The following is a 24,542-nucleotide window of genomic DNA, read 5'->3' on the forward strand; positions in this document are numbered from 1 at the left end:
GAGAACATGGATAGGTGACGTTTCACAGAGTGCTGGAGTAACTCAGCGGGTCAGGCAGCATCTGTGGAGAACATGGATATGTGACGTTTCGGGTCAAGACCCTTCTTCAGACTGATGGTTGTGTGCGGAGGGTAGAGAGGGAGGGATGGTGGGGGTAAAGACGGAAAGAAAAGGGGACTTCAGTCTTGATGCACACAACAACTCCTCCCCACGTCCCAAACCACCTGTTGAATGAGTGGCCATTACCTGGAGCACGGGACCGACATCATTGACGTACTGGGAATGTTTTGGCCCCTCTCCGGCTGCATCCAGCTCCGGCAGCACCGCACATTCCTCCAACGCCGACCCTGTGGATATATTGTCAAAGATTGATCTTATAGACGTGTAAAAAATCACCAGAGGAATAGATCGGGTAGACGACACACAGAGTCTATTGCCCAGTGTAGAGGATTCAAGAACCAGAGGACACGGGTTTGTGAAAGGGTGGGGGGGGAATCTAGGGAGCGTGACCCTCTAGGGGTAGGTGGTGGAGTGATGAGATGGGAGGGAGGGAAGAGGTGAGACCCAGTCCCGGGGGGGGGGGGGGGGGGGGGAGGGAGAGAGAAAGATGTGTCCAGGGAGGGGATGGGCGATCGAGACCTGGGGCAAGGAAGATGGCAAGGAGGGGAGGGGGTTAGGTGGGGAGGCCTCATGGCATGGAGAATGGAGAAAGATGGGGGAGGGAAAAGATTTCACAGGAATCTGAGGGGTAACTTTTCACACAGAGAGTGGTGGGTGTATGGAATGAGCTGCCGGAGGAGGCAGTTTCTCTCACAATGTTTAAGCACCATCAACGTTTGGCCCATACGCTTATGGGGCATCTGGGCCAAACACAGACAGACACAGACAGGCGCAGACCCCCCCCCCCCCCCCCCCCCCACTAATGCACTACAAACAGTCTGAAGAAGAGACCCGACCCAAAACGTTGCCCGACTATTCCTTTAGTCCAGTTTAGAGATACAGCGCGGAAACAGGCCCTTCGGCCCACCGAGTCTGCACCAACTAGCTATCCCCGCACATTAACACTAGCCTACACACACACACACATTAGGGACAGTTTATATTTATAAAAAGCCAATTAAGCTACAAACCTGTACATCTTTGGAGTGTGGGAGGAAACCGAAGATCTCGGAGAAAACTCACGCAGGTCACGGGGAGAACGTGCAAACCCCGTATAGACAGCGCCCGTAGTCAGGATGGAACCCGGGTCTCTGGTGCTGAAAGCGCTGTAAAGCAGCAACTCTACCACTGCGCCACCGTGACGCGTGCTCCCACAGATGCTGCCTGGTCTGCTAAGTTACTCCAGCACTTGGCGTTTTGCTCTAGACTCCAGCATCTCCACTTCTTTGTGTCAGAAGTTGTTTGCTGAGAGTGGAGGAGAAGCAGCAGACAAGTTCCTGCCGAATCCTCACACTCTGTGATGTGATACAGAGGATGTACTCAAAACTACTGCTATCTGTGTGTGTGTGTGCGCGTGTGTGAGTGTGCGTGTGAGTGTGCATACGTACGTGCGTGCTTGCCAGGCTGCTCTCACACCACGGGTTAATTCCGCAGAAGAATGGAAAAAAAGATGGCGCGGCCCTGTCCAGTCGCCCTCGTGGCAGCTCCGCGAAAACTGTGCGTATTTTTAACTTTCATGTTCCTTTTTAACTTATTTCTAAGTTCCAACTCCCTAGTACTAACAAAGTATGGCATGGAAACCCTCTTAAATCTAAACTCTAACGAAAAATGTGATTTTGTTCCATTCTGTTTGTAGTTGTGTCCGCGAGCATTGCCACTTTTCATTTCACTGCACATCTCGTATGTGTATGTGACGAATAAACTTGACTTGACTTGATCCTCACCGTTGATCTTTGCCGATGGTGTTGTCGGCTTCACGATCGCTGGACTTGACCTCAGTTCCTCGGCCGACTCGTCTTCATCCTCGCTGGCCTGCAGCTCGTTCATTAAATCCTCGATAGCGAAGGGTGCCTGGTCCACCATTATCTCGAAGATTCCCTGGTAGATCATGTGGAACAGAATACGACTGCACCACCGCACAGCCAGGGATTAGATCAGCACGCAGACCACCCACACGGGTGAACTCCCACCCACCCACCCAGCACTGACGTAGAGCCCACCGACTGGTCACCCACCCACCCAGCACCCAACAAGCAGAACCCACCCACTGGGCACCCACGCGGGGCACTCACACACCCCGCTACAATCAACGGCAATGCAGAGGATTGACAGATTCTTGATTAGCACGGGTGTCAGGGGTTTGTAGGAAAACAATAGACAATAAGTGCAGGAGTAGGTCATTCGGCCCTTTTAGCCAACACCGCCATTCAATGTGATCATGGCTGATCATCCCCAATCAATACCCCGTTCCTGCCTTCTCCCCATAGCCCGAGTCCGCTACCTTTAAGAGCCCTATCTAGCTCTCTCTAGAAAGGATCCAGAGAACTGGCCTCCACTGCCCTTTGAGGCAGAGAATTCCACACTCACAACTATCTGTGAGAAAAAGTGTTTCCTCGTCTCCATTCTAAATGGCATACCCCTTATTCTTAAACTGTGTGGCCCCTGGTTCCGGACTCCCCCAACATCGGGAACATGTTTCCTGTCTCTAGCGTGACCAAACCAGATGAAAATGATGCCATGTTGCCATGATCCTCATCTCCATAACTCCGAAACAGATCTGTCCAGATGGGACGGATTTATTTTTTGCACTCGGGACCTGCCTTACGGGTTCAAAGTGCTCAAAGGTGTAAAACACGGAAACAGGCCCTTCGGCCCAACTTGTCCATGCCGACCAAGACGCCCCAGTAACATAGGTGACCTCAGTCAGTCAGGATGCCGAAAGGACTGCTGGGGGTTATGCTTGGGGTAAAGCAAGAGGCCACCCAGGGGACCCGTGAGGGTATAGGGGGAAAGATAGTGGACAGGTTCAAGGCAGCAACCAGCAGGTTCCGATCAGTATCAGTGCAAACGCAGACAAAATGAATAGCACGCGAATTGCTGGGAACACATCAACCCTCACTCACACCATGCAGAGACACTGACAATCCCAAACTTACTCTTTGGTTTTGGCGGCAATTCGGCAGAAAGGTTCAATAAACTTCAGGTTCTGTTCTGCGGTTAGCTGGAACAATCACAAATGAATGAATGAATGAATAAGTTTATTGGCCAATTATTCATATACAAGGAATTTGCCTTGGTGCTCTGCCCGCAAGGGACAACATGACATACAGTGACAGTTAGGAATGACGCATAAAACATTAAACATTAATAATAAAACATTATTGATTAAACATGTGAATTAAATAAAATACCAGATCAAAGGGAGGCTACAGATTTTTGGTTATTGAGTAGAGCTACTACTCGTGGATAAAAACTATTTTTATGTCTGGCTGTGGCAGCTTTGACAGTCCGGAGTCGCCTTCCAGAGGGAAGTGATTCAAAGAGTTTGTGGCCAGGGTGAGAGGGGTCAGAGATGATCTTACCCGCTCGCTTCCTGGCCCTTGCAGTGTACAGTTCATTAACGGAGGGAAGATTGCAGCTAATAACCTTCTCAGCTGATCGGATAACGTTGTTACGGGAAATGTGTGGGAGGGAACTGCAGATGCTAGTTTAAACTGACGATAGACACAAAGTGCTGGAGTAACTCAGCGGGACAGGCAACATCTCCGGAGAGAAGCAATGGGTGACATTTTGGGTCGAGACCTTTCAGTCTGAAGATGGGTCTCATCCCGAAACGTCACCCATTCCTTCTCTCCAAAGAATCTATCTTCTTCTTCTTTTCGTGTCTTTGAAGCTGGTTGGTTATATGACAGTTTCCCATTCCTTTACACAGTCCTTTGCGTTTTTATTGAACACTGCAAGATCCTTTGGGCTGCACTGGTTGGGTAGTAGGGGGCAGACAAGGCAGTGCTGCATTGTATGGTCCTCTTCTCCACATTCACAGGTGGTTTGGCCAATTTTATGGCCCCATCTGGCCATGGCAGCTTTTGATCGCCCTGTTCCTGTTCTCAGGCGGTTGAGCGTCTTCCACTGGACCCATGGTGCTTCTGAGCCCGGAGGGAGGGCTTCAGAAGCAGGGATACCCATGTCAGTAGGAGGGGTGTCGTCCTCAAGCCTTTTTGTCCATAGTTGGAGTCTGGTTTCTTCCCGTGATGTTATTAGGGGCTGGACATGGCTGAGAAAGCTTCTCCTGGACTTCAGTCGTTGGGCCGGGGGTACACGTCCATAGAGGAGGTGGCGTTCATCACTGGTGGCCTTGGTCATCTCTACTCGGCTGGCGACTTCCTGTCTCACATCAGCAGGGGCAATGCCAGCGAGGAGGTGCAGGTTGTTTATGTTGGTGGGCTTCAAGCAGCCAGTGATTGAGCGGCAGGTGTTATTCAACGCTGGGTCTAGTTTCTTGGCATGGGATGATCTCTCCCAAACAGGACATGCATACTCCGCAGAGGAGTAGCACAGGGCCAGAGCAGTAGATCTTAATGTGTGTGCTGTGGCTCCCCAACTTTGAAGCCAAGCCGAAAGAATCTATCTATCTCTGCTTTAAAAACACCCATTCCTTCTCTCCCGAGATGCTGCCTGTCCCACTGAGTTATTCCACCATTTTGTGTTTATCTAAAGACGTTACAGGATTGTACACACCATTCACTGCAGCTCAGGAATCAGGATCTACAAGGGAGGAGCAAGTGAACATGAGCCATCATTTAATGAACGTCTTCGGCCACACTCGCCCATCACGGTTAAGATCATTGTTTTTCAGACACAGCATGGAAACAGGCCCTTCGGCCCACTGTATACGTGCCGACCAGCGATCACCCCGTGCCCTAGTGCTATCCTACACATTACGGACAATTTACCAAAGACAATTTACCCACAAAACCACATCTTTGGAGTGTGGGAGGAAACCCGAGCACCCGAAGAAACCCACACGGTCACAGGAAGAAAGTACAAACTCCGTACAGACAGCACCCGTAGTCAAGATCGAACCCGGGTCTCCGGCGATGTGGGAGAGCAACTCCACCCACTCAGCCACCCCTGAATGTGTAGTTACACAGTTATCTGAAATGAAGTTGTTCAGTTTAGAACAGAGACTAGAGTCAAAAAGTAATACAACGTGAAACAGGCCCTTCGGCCCACCAAGTCTGTGCCAACCATCCACCACCCATTTATGCAGGAAGGAACTGCAGATGCTGGTTTAAACCAAAGTTGAACATATGTCTGAAGAAAGATCTTGACCCTTAACGTCACCCATTCCTTCTCTCCAGAGATGCTGCCCGTCCCGCTGAGTTACTCCTGTATTTGTGTGTCTATCATCACCCATTTATACACACCCTACGTTAACTTCATTTCCTTTCTCTACAGCAGGGGGTGGGCAACCTTGTTCTGTATAGGGGCCGGGACGCACGTGTGTGAGCGGATGGCGGGCCACATCTATCACGTGTACACACAGATCCCGCCCCGGATGGCGGGCATCAAATCACGTGTTCACAGAAGGCCGACAAAAATGCTGGAGAAACTCAGCGGGTGAGGCAGCCTCGTGCAATCCTCGCATGTCTCACCCGCTGAGTTCCTCCAGCATTTTTGTCTACCGTCGATTTTTCCAGCATCTGCAGTTCTTTCTTAAACGTGTTGACAGAAGGTGCGGGGCCGTGCCGGCGGCTTTGTGCAGGATGCGGTACGGCCAGAGCTCGGCGCTCGCTCAGTGGGCCGGATGATTACGGGTTACGGGCCGCATTCGGCCCGGGGGCCGTAGGTTGCCGACCCCTGCTCTACACATTCCCATCAACCCGCCACAGTTCCCACCACAGCCAATTAACCAACCAACCTGCATGTTTTGGGGATGTTGGGAGGAACAGGGAAAACCGGTAGAATGTACAGACTCCGCAGAGGCAGCGCCGGAAGCCAGAATTGAAGATGAGTGCCTGGATTTATGAGGCAACGTGTTTACAGCCTGTGCCACTGTGCTGCCTTTGCAATGACTAAATAAAATGTATACTATGGGGTTTAAAGGCACATTAAGTAAAATGTGCTTGCAATCAGTTATCGGGGGTCTGTGACACTCTGGTGATGCCGAAATGAAATGCGCACTGTGTATTAGAGACATATTAAAAAAGGCGTTTTTATGAATCAATGCTAGTGGATGCGCAATACACTGCATGCAATCGAATAAATGTTATTAGCCAAGTATGTATACATACAAGGAATTTGCCCTGGTGCTTTACCTGCAAGTAACAACACGATATACTGTAGACAATTATAATAAAACATTATAATTTAAACCTGTGAAGAATAAAATACCAGAGCTAAAGGAGGCTACAGACTTTTGGCTGTTGAGTAGAGCGACTGCTCGTGTTTTTATGTCTGGCTGTGTCGTCTTCCAGAGGGATATGCTTCGAAGAGTTTGTGGCCAGGGTGGGAGGGGTCAGAGATGATCTTACCCACTCGCTTCCTGGCCCTTGCAGTGTACAGTTCGTCGATGGGGGGGGGGGGAAGGTTGCAGCCAACAACCTTCTTGGCTGATCGGACGATTCGCTGCAGCCTCCGGATGTCGTGCTTGGTGGCTGAGCCAAACAGGACCATGATGGAGGTGGTGAGTGAGAAATGATCGCTGTTTATGAGAGCACTGGATGAACTCCCGATGTGATGAAGCCCACGAGGCTACAGACTGAGAGATGGAAGCGAAGAAAGGCTTTTTTTAACCAGATGGCATCCCATCCCATCAATTGTTATGGCCCTGTGATAAACCTCATCGCAGTCAAACACAGCTTCCAACAAAAGAGCTCTGAAGAAATGAATGGAAGCAGCTGAGTGGAATCTAGTGGAGCGGTTCAGCTGCTTGTGCCAAAAGAGCAATTAAAACGAAGCTTTGAAATTGTGTTCGATTCAGCGTTTAATACTGTTTCGGAACAGGTGCAATGATGTTGCATCCTGTGGGCAGAGATGTTCAGAACCAGCGATTGTCACAAGACTGTTGAACCTGCAACTTTGTGGTGCGGCACGGTGGCGCAGCGGTAGAGTTGCTACCTTACAGTCCCAGAGACTCGAGTTTGATCCAAACTACGGGTGCTGTCTATAGGGAGTTTGTACGTTCTTCCTGTGACCGCGTGGGTTCTCCACGGGTGCTCCGGTTTCCTCCCACACTCCCAGGACGTGCAGGTTTGTAGGTCAATTGGCTTGGTGTAAAAATTGTAAATTGTCCCTTGTGTGTGTGTAAGGGTTTGGACACGCTAGAGGCAGGAAACATGTTCCCGATGTTGGGGGAGTCCAGAACCAGGGGCCACAGTTTAAGAATAAGGAGTAAGCCGTTAGAACAGAGACGAGGAAACACTTTTTCTCACAGAGAGTGGTGAGTCTGTGGAATTCTCTGCCTCAGAGGGCGGTGGAGGCTGGTCCTCTGGATGCTTTCAAGAGAGAGCTAGATAGGGCTCTTAAAAATAGCGGAGTCAGGGGATATGGGGAGAAGGCAGGAACGGGGTGCTGATTGTGGATGATCAGCCATGATCACATTGAATGGCGGTGCTGGCTCAAAGGGCCGAATGGCCTACTCCTGCACTTATTGTCTATTGATAGTGTGAGTGTATGGGGATCATTGGTCGGCATGGACTCGGTGGGCCGAAGGGCCTGTTTCCGCGCTGTATCACTAAATCCACCGCGTTAAAGAAATTGGCTGTCCTCACCTGCTCTGTGCCGACTTTAGCCAGCTCTTGCAGGTAGATGTCGATGAAATGATAGCGGATGCCACTGGGCGCAGCGTTCCCGGCGGAACTCATCACCTCGCCCGTCACACACCGCAGGAATCGGACGACGACACTGAGGGCCACACACACATGAATCAGGACGGCTCCCTGAGAGAGTCGCCAGAGAAACTGTCGTGGACAAAAAATGCTGGAGAAACTCAGCGGGTGACGCAGCATCTATGGAGCGAAGGAATAGGTGACGTTTCGGGTCTCGACCCGAAACATCACCTATTTCCTTCGCTCCATAGATGCTGCCTCATAAATCATCACCTATTCCTTCGCTCCATAGATGCTGCCTCACGAAATGTCACTTATTTCTTCGCTCCATAGATGCTGCCTCATGAAACGTCACCTATTCCTATGCTCCATAGATGCTGCCTCAACCCAGCTGAGTTTCTCCAGCATTTTTGTCTACCTTCGATTTTCCAGCATCTGCAGTTCCTTCTTAAAGATAAACTGTCGCCCTCGCCAGTAAATCCAACTCAGCTGAACAATCCAGCTTGTACACAGGTGAATCATAACACAACAACACTATCAAATGCCTCAGTGTAGCACTAATATACTATATACAGCATCAAAACAGGCCCTTCGGCCCAACTTTCCCATGTTGACCAAGCTGCCCCATCTATACTAGTCCCACATACCAGCGTTTACCCCTTATCCCTCTAAACCATTCCTATCCACATCCCTGTCCAAATGTACCTGCCCAACTGCCTCCTCTGGCAGCTTGTTCCCTGCACCCGTCTCCCTTTGTATGAAAAGGCTGCTCTTCAAATTCCTATTTTCTTCCCCCTCTCGCCTTAAGCCTCTGTCCTCCAGTTCTCCGTTCCCCAACTCTGTGCAGGCCCCCTCTCTTGCCCCCTCATGAGTTTAGACATTTCTACAAGATAAACCCTCACCCTCCTGCACTCCAAGGGATAAAGTCCTAGTCTTCCCAACCTCTCCCTATAGCCCAGCCTTCGCACCCTGGTAACATCCGCACAAATCTTCTCTGTTCCCGTGCACTGTACCAATTCAACGCTGCACATTAGCACGGTATAAATGCACTAATGTTGCACTAATCCAATACTGTATAAATGCACTATGACAATAGACAATAGGTGCAGGAGTAGGCCATTCGGCCCTTCGAGCCAGCACCGCTAGTGCTGTACTAGTCCAGAGCTGAATCTGCGCAGCCTCTAATCTATCCAATGCTGTACACTAAACATTGACATCTCTAAACTAAACTGTGGTGTAAATGTATCGTTGTAAAGTTGTCCAGTGTGATGCAAGCAGGCTGTTGTTTGAAGGAGCGTGAAACTGCTATCACCTTTCATCCCAGCCCATGCTCTTCAGTTCCTCGAGAAACTGCCTCAGTACCAGGCGGACCAGCTGCCAAGGAAAGGCACAGTGTTAATGAATTCACCCCCGTAGTTTGACACTACATCTCCAATGTCCCCACCTCAGTGTGCTGCTGCCCTGGGATGCCACGAGACTACAGCAGGCCTGGGTTCCATACCTGCTCACTGTGAGTCGAGTCAAGAATTCCCCAAAAGGGAACAAAGACATTCTTACTTGCAGCAGCACAACACCCTCTGGAAACCCATGGTAGACAAATAAAGAAAGTTAAATTTGAAAAAACAAACATGCAAACCATAGAAGCGCAGAGAAAAATAACACCCCATGTCTATGCGGTTCGGAGCTTGTGTTTAGCAGTCTGATGGCTGCAGGGAAGAAGATCCTGGACGTTACATTTTACAGGCTCCAGTACCTTCTTCCCAATGGCGGAATGGTATAAAATCAGGGAGAACTCACTGAAGGTTTTTTTGGAGTAGCATCTGCATTTTGATCTGGCACCACCTGAACTGACTGTCAGGAGCTCAGTTTAACAGCATGATAGACAATAGGTGCAGGAGTAGGCCATTCGGCCCTTTGAGCCAACACCGCCATTCAATGTGATCATGGCCGATCATCCCCAATCAGTACCCCGTTCCTGCCTTCTCCCCATATCCCGCGACTCCACTATCTTTAAGAGCCCTATCTGGCTCTCTCTTGATAGTATCCAGAGAACCGGCCTCCACCGCCCTCTGAGGCAGAGAATTCCACAGACTCACCACTCTCTGTGAGAAAAAGTGTTTCCTCGTCTCCGTTCAAAATGGCTTACCCCTTATTCTTAAACTGTGGCCTTAGTCTGTGCGGCAATCCCTCAGAACCTCACAGTAGTATTAGCCAAATCCTGGCTCTGAGACTGTGACACATGGAGCGGGGAGGGGTGGGGGGGTGTCTGCAATAGGCTCAGCTCCATCTCTCCTGCCACCAGCCATGTGATGGAATCCAGAGGATTCCCTGGCACCCGGATCATTGATGCCCATGTCAACATGCACGGGTCTGATGAGGCTACAATGCTGAGAGTAATATTCTGCACTCCGGATCTCCCCCTTTGTCCAACCTATTATACTTGAGTTTTTCACTGTACTTCAGTGGACAAAATAACAATAATAAACCTAAACCCAAACTAGAAATCTCTCCCTCTTTGGTGATCTTGGACTATCCTTGATCGGACTTTGCCGCCGTTACCATGCATTAAACGTTATTCCCTTATCATGTATCTGTACACCGTCAACTGTAATCACCTGTTGTCTTTCCGTTAACAGGTCAGCACGCAACAAAAGCTTTTCACTGTACAATAAACTAAACTGGATTAAATTCTTAGCTGCAGTAACACTCACAGTGTAGAACTTATCCATGCGCAGTCGATCAATCCCATTCCACTCGCGATTCATGGTCTGGAAGAACGTCTCCAGGAACAGGAACTCTGGGGCAGAGGAAGACGGAGACCACTCAGCTCACTCTTCAAAGACATCGTCACACTCCCCACCGCCTTCTCTTCATCCTAACCCCACCCATCCCAAGTTATTCATTCATGACCAAAATTCCATCGTTGTCAACTGCTTCCCCTGAAGACCAACCCCATGCTTTCCACCACAGTCACCAGTTTCCTTCCACTCCCACCACAAACGCAATTTAAGAGTTAAAGCCCTGTCCCATGGTGCGAGTTCATTCCAAGAGCTCTCCCGAGTTTAAAAAAACAAACTCATGGTAAGCACGGAGAATGAACGTAGCGGGTACGTCGGAGCTCGGGGACGTCTCTTAGCGGCTCGTAACACTAACGGCAGGTACTCGGGAAGACTCGTGAAGATTTTTCAACACGTTGAAAAATGTCCACGAGAGCCCCGAGTACCGACGAGTGGCCATTACTGTAAATCTCCAAGTTCAAATCAGGGCAAACTCGGGAGAGCTCTTGGAATGAACTCGTACCGTGGGACAGGGCTATTAGAATGTGTGGGAAGGAACTGCAGATGCTGGTTTAAACCGTAGACACAAAAATGCTGGAGTAACTCAGCGGGACAGGCAGCATCTGTGGAGAGGCCCTTCTTCGGACTTCAGTCTGAATGAAGGAATGTCACTCGTTCCTTTTCTCCAGTGATGCTGCCTGTCCCGCTGAGTTACTCCAGTATTTTGCGTCTGTCCTGAGACTTAAGAGTAGTGGACAGAACGAGCGACAACTCACTGGCATCCAGATTCCTGAACGTATGTACAAGCTGGGCAATGGACTCTGCCAGTTCTTGCTGTAACAAGGAGAAAGGTTTTACTGGGTTAAATAATGAAAAAATGAAATCCCATCACTTCAAATTAACGATTAGCTTTGAGCCAAGATTCAGTGTAAGAGTCGAACCAGGTAAACATTTTAGATCCTGCATCAGCACCCAAATAGTTGGTGGACCTCAACCCCACCCCCCACCAATACATCAATATGGGTGGCACAGTGGCATCAGCGGTAGAGTTGCTGCCTCTCAGCGGCAGAGACCCGGATTCGATCCTGCCTACGGGTGATGGCTGTGCGGGGTTTCCAAGTTCTCCATGACCTCATGGGTCTTACCCGGGGCCTCTGGTTTCCTCCCACATTCCAAAGACGTGCAGGTTTGTAGGTTGTGAGAAAGAACTGCAGATGCTGCAAATCGCAGGTAGACACAAAATGCTGGAGTCACTCAGCGGGTGAGGCAGCATCTCTGGAGAGAAGGAATGGGCTTCGCTTTATTTGTCACATTATTTGTCAACTTTATTTGTCACATACACATACAAGATGTGCAGTGAAATGATTGTGCAAAAACAACAAAACAGAACATAACAGAACCAGTATTTACATTTTAGAAATGTTGTTGGTTCACATGCTTGATCAATGGTTCTATCATTAATGTTTTATTATTATTCATGTTTAGTGTTTTCTGAGTCATTCGTAACTGTCACTATATGTCATGTTGTTACTTGTGGGCGGAGCACCAAGGTAAATTCCTTGTATGTGAATACTTGGCCAATAAACTTACTTACTTAAAAAGACACAACACAACAGTAAATTAGTCCCTGGTGAGATAAGAGTTTACAGTCCTGATGGCCTGTGGGAAGAAACTCCGTCTCATCCTCTCTGTTTTCACAGCATGATAGCGGAGGCGTTTGCCTGACCGCAGCAGCTGGAACAGTCCGTTGCTGGGGTGCTGGTAGGTAGCCCACGACTCTGAGCAGCTCTGTGGCTGCCCAACTGGCTTCAATCTGATGCCCAAAGATCCTATAGCGGAGCAAGATAGATAACTCCTGCTAAATGCAATGGGCTGACGTGTAGTACGCAACGGAACGGAACGTGGGCCTTTTTTTCATCTATTTCCGTAACCGGACCCGACACGACCCGACTCGCAGTGTAATCAATGTTGCGGGGAACAGTTTGTGTTAATAAATTAAAATTCTGAAAATGAGGAGAAGATTTTTACCAACTGTAGTGTATTTTGGGTACTTGGAACTAACTCAAAAGAACTCTCAGATACAGGAGTAAACTAACCAGTTTCTTTATTGTAGGACGCCACCATGAGTCTCCCCTAGCGCATGCGTCCCCTCGCACAAGACATAACATATGCTAATTACATTATATACATTACACTGCTCCCCCTTTAACTTGGAGGCGAATAACACCATTTCTACTACATTAAATATAATTAACACACAGTTGCAAAATTATATTATTACAGTCATCTGACATTACATCCTCATAACTGTAAACTGTATCTAAACTTGGCGCTTATAATGGTTCATTCCACTCATCTTTCTAATCACTCTAGCTCTACCTGTATCTCTGCCTCTTCCCTTTTTAAATATCCTAATCTAATTTGCAGATTTCCTCCTGTTCTTGATATTCTGCTAAAGTTACCATTTCCTCTGTTTCTGTTCCTTATTTGTAGGTGGGATCTGACACATGACTGCAGGTTTTCGTTTTTCAGTCGCTCTCTGTCGCTCAATTTCCTGGCACTACGTATTTATCTGCTCTTGTTGTATAATGACATTCTGCAATGCATAAACATTTGTCCATTGCTCAGTGAAGAAAGCTCCATGCTGGACTATACTGAAGTGACCTAATCGCAATCGGTCCTGCATATTTTTGTCTCGACCGACAAGCCTCTCTTCTTTAGACTTTTCTATTAACAGCGTTTTGCTCATCGTCACATATTTATTTAACCGTTCTTTGCAACGTTTAAGCATTTTCTGTTGTTCGTCTATTTGTCTTCTTAAATCACCTTTCTGATTATTCATCAAGAAGTAGGACCTATATTGTCCTTGCCATACAACAGTGGCTTTGATTTGCGCTCTGTATATTTCTCTTACTACATAAGCACGGCAGTGATACTGCACTACAACTGCTGTATAAATCGGTTTGAGGAAGTCTTTCCTATATCTTTAAGCCTTTTGTATTGTTTCAGCCTTTTCTGTTGGGCATCTATTTGTCTCCTTAGGTCTTTCCTATACCAACTCATACGGAGTACTGACTGCACTTTTACAGTAGCTCTCTTTTGCTTAACCCACTGCCTAACCACCATACTCTTGTAGATAGTTTGAATGGTAATAGTTGCATCCCTCATTGACTGATATTGCACAAACTGGGAATGCCCTATTTTGCATGCTTTGTACCATCTCTGGATCGAAATGACTGCTTGACGCACAGCTCTGTACCGTACCCTTAATCGGTAACCACGGTATGCAGCTTGTAGAGTGACTACAGCCGCCTTTTGCATCAAGAAATGCTTTCTTGTAATGCACATTCTCATGAATGACTCAATACAGCGTGCTGCCTTGGTTTTCTCTACCAATACTCTGGCTTTGATCCCGCGGTATAAGTCCTGAATACACACCACTGCTTCTCTCAAACTCTTATACTGTCTCACTTGGACATCTCTTATCTGGCATGCTCTGTATCGTTGCTGTACCGCAATGGCAGACCAGCGTAGTTTCTTAAAATACTGACGCTGTTTATACATCTGATAATAAGTCTGTATGACCTTGACAGATTTGTGCATGCCCCGCAGTTGCCTTCGAACAAGAATTCCATGGTAGGCTGCCTGAAGCAGTACAACGCTTCTGCGTACCTTGCGATCACTTTCCATTTGAAGGTGTGCCCTATAATGGGTTTGTACTATTATAGCTGCCAATCTCATTGCCTTGTATTGACGGTATACTCTGTGCCTTCTAAATGCTGCTTGTATTACCGTTGCTGCTGCCTGTTTGTTCCGGATTTCTCTCCGTACATTCATACCCCTGAATGCAGCTTGAATAGCTAGGGTTGCCCTTTGGATGGCAATTTCTCTTTGCCTTTGACTTCTGCCACTTTGCATTTGCCCTTTGTCCCTTAGCACTTGACTTGTGTCCCTTTGCACTTGACCTTTGTCCTTTTGCACTTGACCTTTGTCCTTTTGCACTTGACCGTTGTCCTTTTGCACTTGACCTTGGTCCTTTGAGAGACTCTCTGCCCTCTTTAGTTCAGGCTCCTTGCCTCTGGATGCCCTTGGAGGTTTTGGCGAGAAATGAGCCATTAAAGCCTCCTTACACTCCTCATACATTTTATCTGTGGGCTTTGCTGGCAGCAGTAACATACGTAAGGTCTGATAACCCTCTCTTCCTAAGCCTAATATGAACCATGCCCTCTTCTTCTCCTCTGCAGCAATATGAAACAAGCCTCCAAGACTTTGGTCCATTTCTCAAAATTACACCCAGAATCTAACTGGGGCACGTTTCCTACAATTTGAAAAGCCATGCTACCTGTTGCTATTCACGTGCACTATCTTCTTTTCTCTCACTGTGTATTCTGCACTAGACTTAATCCTTCTACACACTAAGAAGTGATCCAGCCCACTGACTATTACTAATTCTTATAATAATAGATTTATACTATTTAACCAACATTTTATGTTAATAGCCATTTAGAACATTTTAACCATATTCCTGCTATGCACACAGAATTACTATTAATAACAGTGACCAATGCATTACATCCAAACAGTTCCGCTTTTACTGTGAAGGAATAGTAAACAATGCATTACATTCAACAGTCCTGCTTTTACTTTGAAGAATTTCACCGGTTCAGCTTGTCGGCCGATGGACTCTGGTGCCTTCTCGACCTCTCGAGCTGTCCCCACCGGTACTTTTGCAGCTGGCCTCGCCAGACCTCCACTCTTGCTGCTTTTGCTGGCTCCTCCGGGCTTCACCGTTACTTTTGTTGCCACTGGCTCGCTGCCAAGTCGACTACTGCTGCTCTGCTGACTTGCCTGCCCGCTGTCTCCACAGCCCTCACGACCGGGCTGACTCTACTCCCGACCGGGCTGAAGTGCTTGAGTGCTGTCCTGCTTCTCTCGTGCGGGCCCACTCTTTGCTCGAGGCTGGACTTCCTCTCACGTCCGGGCTTTCCCCCTCGGCCAGTCCGCTTCTCTTGCGCGGCCGGACCCTCTTTTCTGCTCACGGTCGGGCTGACTCTACTCCCGACCGGGCTTTCTTTCACGACCGGTCCGCTTCTCACGCGTGGCCGGGCTTTTTTTTTCTCGCTGCTGGTCCGCTTCTCACGCGGCCGGCTTTCTCCCTCGACCGGGTTGACTCTTCTCCCAGCCGGGCTGACTCCGTTTCGTCGGTGGCTTCACTGGACCTGTCCGTGACGTACCCGGTACTGGGCCCTCACTCGACGTCATTGGCGGCTCCTGGGCCTGGCTGTGGGCTACACAGCCCTGGAAAACGTCCGAAGTCGGTGGCGGCTACTGGGCCTCTTCTGCCCCTTTGCCTTGGCTGCACAGCCCTGGAAAATGTTCCAGGTAAGTTGACACCGTCGCTGTCCTGCTGGTTAGGCTTCCAGCTTTCGGCTGCTTTCTTCGGCGACACTTACTTACTGCCCCACTTGTTTTCCTTGCTTCATGTTCCGACCTTGCTTTTCTTTGGCGCCAAATCTTTTGGCTTGGTGCCGTTCCACTTTGTTTCCAAACACAACCTTATTTTTTCTGACAGTCCTTCTTCTTTCCTTTTCTGTTCTTTTATCCTCTTCGTGCTGTTGTTGTGTGTTTTGGTGTAACAATTCACCTAAAACTTATACAAAGACTATTCAGCTTGAGGAATTTGACAAAAGGAAAACTCAGTCTAAAATGAGTAACAATCCGAAGGACGACATCTTGCCACATAGACATAACAGAGAGATAGCCTGACAAAACTCGCCGACTTGTACAGCTGATGTTTTAAATGCAGTCCCCGGCATAGAGGGATCTGCAGGCCTCTCTTGTCCAGCTCGCAAACAACTGCGACACAACTCCGTATCTACAGTTTAAACTGTTAAACAATCCTGCGTGTTGCAAAATAGTCCTGTGGGTGAGTTCACAAACTCTATCCCATCCTCGTCGCCAATTGTAGTGTATTTTGGGTACTTGGAACTGACTCAAAAGAACTCTGATACAGGAGTAAACTCACAAGCTTCTTTATTGTAGGACGCCACGAGTCTCCTCTAGCGCATGCGTCCCCTCACACAAGACATAACATATGCTAATTACATTATATACATTACACCAACAAACTTTTATTTTTACGAGGATGTTTCCGTAACCGGCTTCCGTCTCCGCACTAGTAGCTTTGCTCCGCTGTGGGATCTTTGGTGCGGAGACGGAAGCCGGTTACGGAAATGGGGCCGAAAATTACCCACGAATCTGCCCATGACCGTACTACGTCTTTTTCGTCGAGTGATCTATCTTGCTCGCTATAGGATCTTTGCTGATGCCCAGCTGACTACTCTTCCCTAACACAGGGCAGGGTAGGCTTAACCTGGTCTATACGCAGTGGAGCAGGGCCCGAACCTGACCCAGATTTTCCATGGACCGTTACCTGCAGGAGAAGTTTGTCTTGCATCCACATGCAGTAGAAGATGCCCTTCCATATTTTGAGTAACTCGTCTTGACTGAAACCACCTAAAAATATATACACATAACATTTTAATGCTGCATTAAACACAACACAGCCACAATTTAGAAGCAACACGAGATCTCAGGCGTTATGGGGGGAAGGCAGGAGAATGGGGTTAAGAGAGATAGATCAGCCATGATTGAATGGCAGAGGAGACTTAATAGGCCGAATGGCCTAATTCTGCTCTTATCACATGAACTTGTCAATTAAGCAGTGTCCAAAGAAGGGTCTCAACCGAAACCGACACCCATTCCTTCTCTCCAGAGATGCTGCCTGCCCCACTGCGTTACTCCAGCATTTTGTGTCTTTATCTTCGGTTTAAACCAGCACCTGCAGTTCCTTCCTACACAGGAACATTAGGGTCATAAACAGGTGGAATAAGCCGCTCAGATCAATAAGCAGTGGTTATCTGTCCATGACCTCCAGAGATGTTGCCTGACCAACTGAGTTACTCAGGCACCTTGTGTCTTGTTATAGGAAGGATGTGACTGTGCTCGAGAGTGAGCAGAGGAGAGGCTCAGGTAGGACTTTACCTGGACTGGAGGACTTTAATTATGTGGAGTGGTTGGATTGGCTTGCTTTCCCTGGAGCGCAGGAGACTGTGCGCGATCCAAGAGAATTATCAAAAACTACAGTGCATAGATTTAGAATAAGAGGAAGGGTTTTTAAAAAGAAATCTAAGGAGTAACTCTTTTGTCCCGAGTGGTTGACATCTAGAACTCAGAGGTGGTGGTGGTCCTATTAATATAATTAAGAGGCATTTGGACATAAATCAGCAAAGCACAGAACGATACAAGCTTAGAACCAACAAATGGGACAAGTATAGAGGGGCAGAGTAGTGAGCATGGATGTGGTGGGTTGTACAACTATGATTCTAATTCAGCAACATCATGAATGATGAGAGGGGATCTCATTGAAACATATAAGATTGTTAAGGGTTTGGACACGCTAGAGGCAGGAAACATGTTCCCGATGTTGGGGGGAGTCCAGAGCCAGGGGCCACAGTTTAAGAATAAGGGGTAAGCCATTTAGAACGGAGACGAGGAAACACTTTTTCTCACAGAGAGTGGTGAGTCTGTGGAATTCTCTGCCTCAGAGGGCGGTGGAGGCGGGTTCTCTGGATGCTTTCAAGAGAGAGCTAGATAGGGCTCTTAAAAATAGCAGAGTCAGGGGATATGGGGAGAAGGCAGGAACGGGGTACTGATTGGGGATGATCAGCCATGATATTGAATGGCAGTGCTGGCTCGAAGGGCCGAATGGCCTACTCCTGCACCTATTGTCTATTCTGTGCATTCTTCACTATTAACACCACCAGTGGTCATATCGATTGTGCACGTATTCTTCCGACAATCACATTCAGATTGTGAAAGTTAATGTCATTAAGTTGCCCTTGACTCCTCTCCCACATCTCCAACCACATTCACCGAAGGCCCAGGGGCTGATGTCACGCCCCTGACATTGGATACCCAATCCCAGGGACAGGCACCCGTCAGCCCAGCCTTGGCGTCATCCTACCCCTGACCCGAGTCAGGGCCAATATGGCCCCAAACTTCGCAGGAAAATGTTTAGTTTAGTTTATAATTGCCATCTGTACCAAGGTACAGTGAAAAGCTTTTTTGTTGCGTGCTATTCAGTTAGTGAAACCCAGAAAACAGAGCCAGCACCGCCATTCAATGCTGCTGGTCATCCAAAATCAGTACCCAGCTCCTACTTTTTCCCCAAATCCCTTGATTCCGTTAGGCCTAAGAGCTATATCTAACTCTCTTGAAAACATCCAGTGAATCGGCCTCCGCTGCCTTCTGTGGCAGAGAATTCTACAGATTCACAACTCTCTGGGTGAAAAAGCTTTTCCTTATCTCAGTCCTAAATGGCCTTTCCCTTATTATTAAACTGTGATCCCTGGTTCTGGACTCCCCCAACATCGGTAACATTTTTCCTACAATTAGCCTGTCCAATCCCTTAAGAATTTTATATGTTTCAATAAGATTCCCTCTCATCCTTCCAAGACCATACATGATTACAGTGCCCAGTGTACACATACAGTGTAAAGGGAATAACGTTTTGTTCGAGATAAAGTCCAGTAAATTCTGATTAAAGATAATCCGAAGGCTCAAAGCCCCTCAACCCCCCCCCCCCCCCATTCCCCTACACTGCTTATAGGGGGACACCAGCTCCCCCTCTCCCGTATGACCAACCCATGCTGTATACCTCCCTTTCTCATCCCCATCCTCTCCAGGGTATCCTGTCCCCAAATATAGACACAAAATGCTGGAGTAACTCAGCGGGACAGGCAGCATCTCTAGAGAGAAGGAAGGATGACGTTTCGGGTTGAAGACCTTCTTTAGACCCCTGTCCCCATCCTCACAAAGTACATCAGTACCCACCTCCCTCATAGAGCCATAGAGTCATACAGCGTGGAAACAGACCCTTCGACCTAACTTGCCCACACCGACCAACTTGTCTCATCTACACCAGTCCCACCTTGGTCGATTGGTCGTTTGGTCCATATCCCTCCAAACCTCTCCTATCCATGTACCTGTCTAACTGTTTCTTAAACGTTGGGATAGTCCCAGCCTCAACTACCTCCTCCGGCAGCTTGTTCCAGACACCCACCACCCTTTGTGTGAAAATGTTACCCCTCAGATTCCTATTAAATCTTTTCCCTCCCCCATCTTTCTCCATGCCATGAGGCCTCCTCGCCAACCCCCCTCCCCTCCTTGCCATCTTCCTTGCCCCAGATCTCGGTCGCCCCCCCCAACCCTTCCCCGGGACTGGGTCTAGCGCTGGAGAGCCGCGACACCCTCATCGTCTCCCTCCCTCCCATCTCATAGAAACATAGAAATTAGGTGCAGGAGTAGGCCATTCGGCCCTTCGAGCCTGCACCGCCATTCAATATGATCATGGCTGATCATCCATCTCAGTATCCCGTACCTGCCTTCTCTCCATACCCTCTGATCCCCTTAGCCACAAGGGCCACATCTAACTCCCTCTTAAATATAGCCAATGAACTGGCCTCGACTACCCTCTGTGGCAGGGAGTTCCAGAGATTCACCACTCTCTGTGTGAAAAAAGTTCTTCTCATCTCGGTTTTAAAGGATTTCCCCCTTATCCTTAAGCTGTGACCCCTTGTCCTGGACTTCCCCAACATCGGGAGCAATCTTCCTGCATCTAGCCTGTCCAACCCCTTAAGAATTTTGTAAGTTTCTATAAGATCCCCTCTCAATCTCCTAAATTCTAGAGAGTATAAACCAAGTCTATCCAGTCTTTCTTCATAAGACAGTCCTGACATCCCAGGAATCAGTCTGGTGAACCTTCTCTGCACTCCCTCTATGGCAATAATGTCCTTCCTCAGATTTGGAGACCAAAACTGTACGCAATACTCCAGGTGTGGTCTCACCAAGACCCTGTACAACTGCAGTAGAACCTCCTTGCTCCTATACTCAAATCCTTTTGCTATGAAAGCTAACATACCATTCGCTTTCTTCACTGCCTGCTGCACCTGCATGCCCACTTTCAATGACTGGTGTACCATGACACCCAGGTCTCGCTGCATCTCCCCTTTTCCTAGTCGGCCACCATTTAGATAATAGTCTGCTTTCCTGTTTTTGCCACCAAAATGAATAACCTCACATTTATCCACATTATACTGCATCTGCCAAACATTTGATCACTCACCCAGCCTATCCAAGTCACCTTGCAGTCTCCTAGCATCCTCCTCACAGCTAACACTGCCCCCCAGCTTAGTGTCATCCGCAAACTTGGAGATATTGCCTTCAATTCCCTCATCCAGATCATTAATATATATTGTAAATAGCTGGGGTCCCAGCACTGAGCCTTGCGGTACCCCACTAGTCACTGCCTGCCATTGTGAAAAGGACCCGTTTACTCCTACTCTTTGCTTCCTGTTTGCCAGCCAGTTCTCTATCCACATCAATACTGAACCCCCAATGCCGTGTGCTTTAAGTTTGTAAACTAATCTCTTATGTGGGACCTTGTCGAAAGCCTTCTGGAAGTCCAGATACACCACATCCACTGGTTCTCCCCTATCCACGCTACTAGTTACATCCTCGAAAAATTCTATAAGATTCGTCAGACATGATTTACCTTTTGTAAATCCATGCTGACTTTGTCCAATGATTGCACCACTTTCCAAATGTGCTGCTATCCCATCTTTAATAACTGACTCTAGCAGTTTCCCCACTACCGATGTTAGACTAACTGGTCTGTAATTCCCCGTTTTCTCTCTCTCCCTCCCTTCTTAAAAAGTGGGGTTACGTTTGCTACCCGCCAATCCTCAGGAACTACTCCAGAATCTAAAGAGTTTTGAAAGATTATTACTAATGCATCCACTATTTCTGGAGCTACTTCCTTAAGTACTCTGGGATGCAGCCTATCTGGCCCTGGGGATTTATCGGCCTTTAATCCATTTAATTTACCCAACACCACTTCCCGGCTAACCTGGATTTCACTCAATTCCTCCAACTCCTTTGACCCGCGGTCCCCTGCTATTTCCGGCAGATTATTTATGTCTTCCTTAGTGAAGACGGAACCAAAGTAGTTATTCAATTGGTCAGCCATATCCTTGTTCCCCATGATCAATTCACCTGTTTCTGACTGCAAGGGACCTACATTTGTTTTAACTAATCTCTTTCTTTTCACATATCTGCGGCGGTATCTCATCACCCCAACACCTACCCCCAGTGGGTCACGCTGGGCCGAGCTACCCCTCCGCTCCCCCCCTCCTCTCTCCTCCTACTCCTGCTCTCTACCCCCCCCTCCTGCTCTCTCCCCCCCCTCCAGCTTTCTCCCCCCTCCTGCTCTTCCCCCCCTCATCCTCTCTTCCCCCCCCCCTCCTTCTCTCTCCCCCCTCCTCCTCTCCCCCCTCCTCCTCTCTCTCCCCCATCCTCCTCTCTCCCTCCTCCTCCTTTCTCCCCCTCCTCCTCTCCCACCCACCTCCTCTCTCCCACCCTCCTCCTCTCCCCCCTCCTCCTCCCCCCTCCTCCCCTCCTCTCTCTCCCCCCCCCCTCCTCCCTCCTCCCCCCCTCTCCCCGCCCCCTCCCCGCGGCTGGGTCTCGCCCACGTTGCCCCCTCTCCTGCCGCCTGGGGCCTAGGCCGCCGCCGCTTCACTGCCATGGCAACGCACATGTCCGGCGGTCCCCGCCCCCAGTTCCCCGCGGCCGCCGCTACCTGAGAGTCGCTGCGAGCGGGCGCTGAGATACCGCCGCAGCTTCTTGACGGCGCGGTCGCGGAAGCGCTTCTCGTTGGAGGCGAGGCGCTGAGCGAACTGGATCTCCGCCGCCTCCACCGCCGCCATGTCTGCCAAAGAATGCCGGGACGGTGGAGGACCGAGCCCGCGCGCGTGCGCGTGCGCGTCCAACTTACATCAACGCGTCACTCCGAGCTGCTGGTGTCATCGCGTCACCATGACGACCAGGATCCCCCTCCATGGCCGCCGTTCGGCCCACTGTGTCATGATAGCCCAACCTCTAACCCCCCCCACCCCCCCCCCTCCTCTCCCTCTCCCTCTCCCTCTCCCACTCCCACTCCCACTCCCACTCCCACTCCCACTCGCTTCAGGCCACCTTCCATGTACTTGTTGTAAACGTTGAAGGGCCGAATGGCCTAATCCTAGCCCCATAGGCATAGCACAAGTGTCCACGTGGCGGGGCTGGAAACTGGAACTATCCTGAGCTCATTCTGCTACCACCATCATCTATTGCGACAAGTGACGGCAGAGATAGATAGATAGGTTCTTGATTAGTAAAGGTGTCAGAAGTTATGGGGAGAAGGCGGAGAATGGGGTTAGGAAGGAGAGATAGATCAGCCACGATTGAATGGCGGAGTAGACATCATAGACATAGAAACATAGAAAATAGGTGCAGGAGTAGGCCATTCGGCCCTTTGAGCCAGCACCACCATTCGATATGATCATGGCTGATCATCCAACTCAGTATCCTGTACCTGCCTTCTCTCCATACCCCATGATCCCTTTAACCACAAGGGCCACATCTAACTCCCTCTTAAATATAGCCAATGAACTGGCCTCAACTACCTTCTGTGGCAGAGAATTCCACAGATTCACCACTCTGTGTAAAAAATGATTTTCTCATCTCGGTCCTAAAAGACTTCCCTCTTATCCTTAAACTGTGACCCCTTGTTCTGGACTTCCCCAACATCGGGAATAATCTTCCTGCATCTAGCCTGTCCAACCCCTTAAGAATTTTGTAAGTTTCTATAAAATCCCCCCTCAATCTTCTAAATTCTAGCGTGTACAAGCTGAGTCTATCCAGACTTTCTTCATATGAAGTCCTGCCATCCCAGGAATCAGTCTGGTGAACCTTCTCTGTACTCCCTCTATGGCAAGTATGTCTTTCCTCAGAATAGGAGACCAAAACTGTACGCAATACTCCAGGTGTGGTCTCACCAATACCCTGTACAACTGCAGTAGAACCTCCTTGCTCCCCGAATGGCCTAATATTACTCCAATCACTTATGACTTATGACCTTATAAGTCTCCAATGACCCTGTAATCTCAGCCCCCAAGACCAATATCAGAAGATCTTTCACAAGGGTGGACCCTGGAAGAGGGTCCGGCCGTGATGTTGGACCTGGCTGCGTTCTCCAAACCTGTGTGGAGTCTTTGCGAACATCTTCAACCTCTCGCCACTACATCCTGAGTTCCTCGGCTGCTGTATAAAGGATGTCTCTAATATGCCCAAGGAGAGCAAGGTGTCATGCCTCAACGATTACTAAACGGTGGGACTCACAGCCATTGTGATGAAGTGCTTGAAGAGGTTGGGTGTGACGTGACTCGACTCTTGCCTCAGTATATAACCTGGAACCCCTTCAACCTGCCACAACAGTGGACAGCTGGTGTAAAAAGACTTGTTGGCTCTCCATTCTGCACAGGACGACTGGGACAATAGGAGCACATACACCAAGCCAAGTTCACTGGCCAGAGCTCAACATTCAACATCACCATCCCTCACACAAACACTTTGTGCTCTTGTGCATCTAGGCCTTGACCAGCGAAGGCAAGTGTTCTATATCCCCATAGAAACAAGGAACTGCAGATGCTGGTATACTAAAAAAGACACTAAGTGCTGGAGTAACTCAGCAGGACAGGCAGCATCTGTGGTGAACATGGATAGGTGACGTTTCATAGCGTGCTGGAGTAACTCAGCGGGTCAGGCAGCATCTGTGGAGAACATGGATAGGTGACGTTTCACAGAGTGCTGGAGTAACCCAGCGGGTCAGGCAGCATCTGTGGGGAACATGGATAGGTGACGTTTCAGAGTGCTGGAGAAACTCAGCGGGCCAGGCAGCATCTCTGGAGAACATGGATAGGTGACGTTTCACAGAGTGCTGGAGTAACTCAGCGGGTCAGGCAGCATCTGTGGAGAACATGGATAGGTGACGTTTCATAGAGTGCTGGAGTAACTCAGCGGGTAAAAGTATGTCATTCAAGTAGCAGGTTGTAGAATG

At 48.8% G+C, this 24,542-nt stretch overlaps 1 protein-coding gene across 1 annotated transcript in view; it reads right to left on the reverse strand.

The window, feature by feature from the left end:
* The window catches only part of LOC116980273 (ribosomal RNA processing protein 1 homolog A-like), a 34,187-nt gene extending 11,790 nt beyond the window's left edge, over positions 1-22,397 (reverse strand). Inside the window, exons 1-9 of the mRNA XM_033032340.1 lie at positions 22,245-22,397; positions 16,980-17,062; positions 11,323-11,380; positions 10,481-10,566; positions 9,082-9,143; positions 7,713-7,845; positions 3,096-3,160; positions 1,884-2,065; positions 247-347 (exon numbers count right to left, since the gene is read on the reverse strand). Coding sequence (XP_032888231.1) covers positions 247-347; positions 1,884-2,065; positions 3,096-3,160; positions 7,713-7,845; positions 9,082-9,143; positions 10,481-10,566; positions 11,323-11,380; positions 16,980-17,062; positions 22,245-22,371 — 897 coding nt within the window. The 5' untranslated portion in view covers positions 22,372-22,397. The remainder of the gene's footprint in view (positions 1-246; positions 348-1,883; positions 2,066-3,095; positions 3,161-7,712; positions 7,846-9,081; positions 9,144-10,480; positions 10,567-11,322; positions 11,381-16,979; positions 17,063-22,244) is intronic.
* Positions 22,398-24,542: the final 2,145 nt, after the last annotated feature.

This window comes from Amblyraja radiata, chromosome 14 (genome assembly GCF_010909765.2).
Source record: "Amblyraja radiata isolate CabotCenter1 chromosome 14, sAmbRad1.1.pri, whole genome shotgun sequence".
Classification (NCBI taxonomy): Eukaryota; Metazoa; Chordata; class Chondrichthyes; order Rajiformes; family Rajidae; genus Amblyraja; species Amblyraja radiata.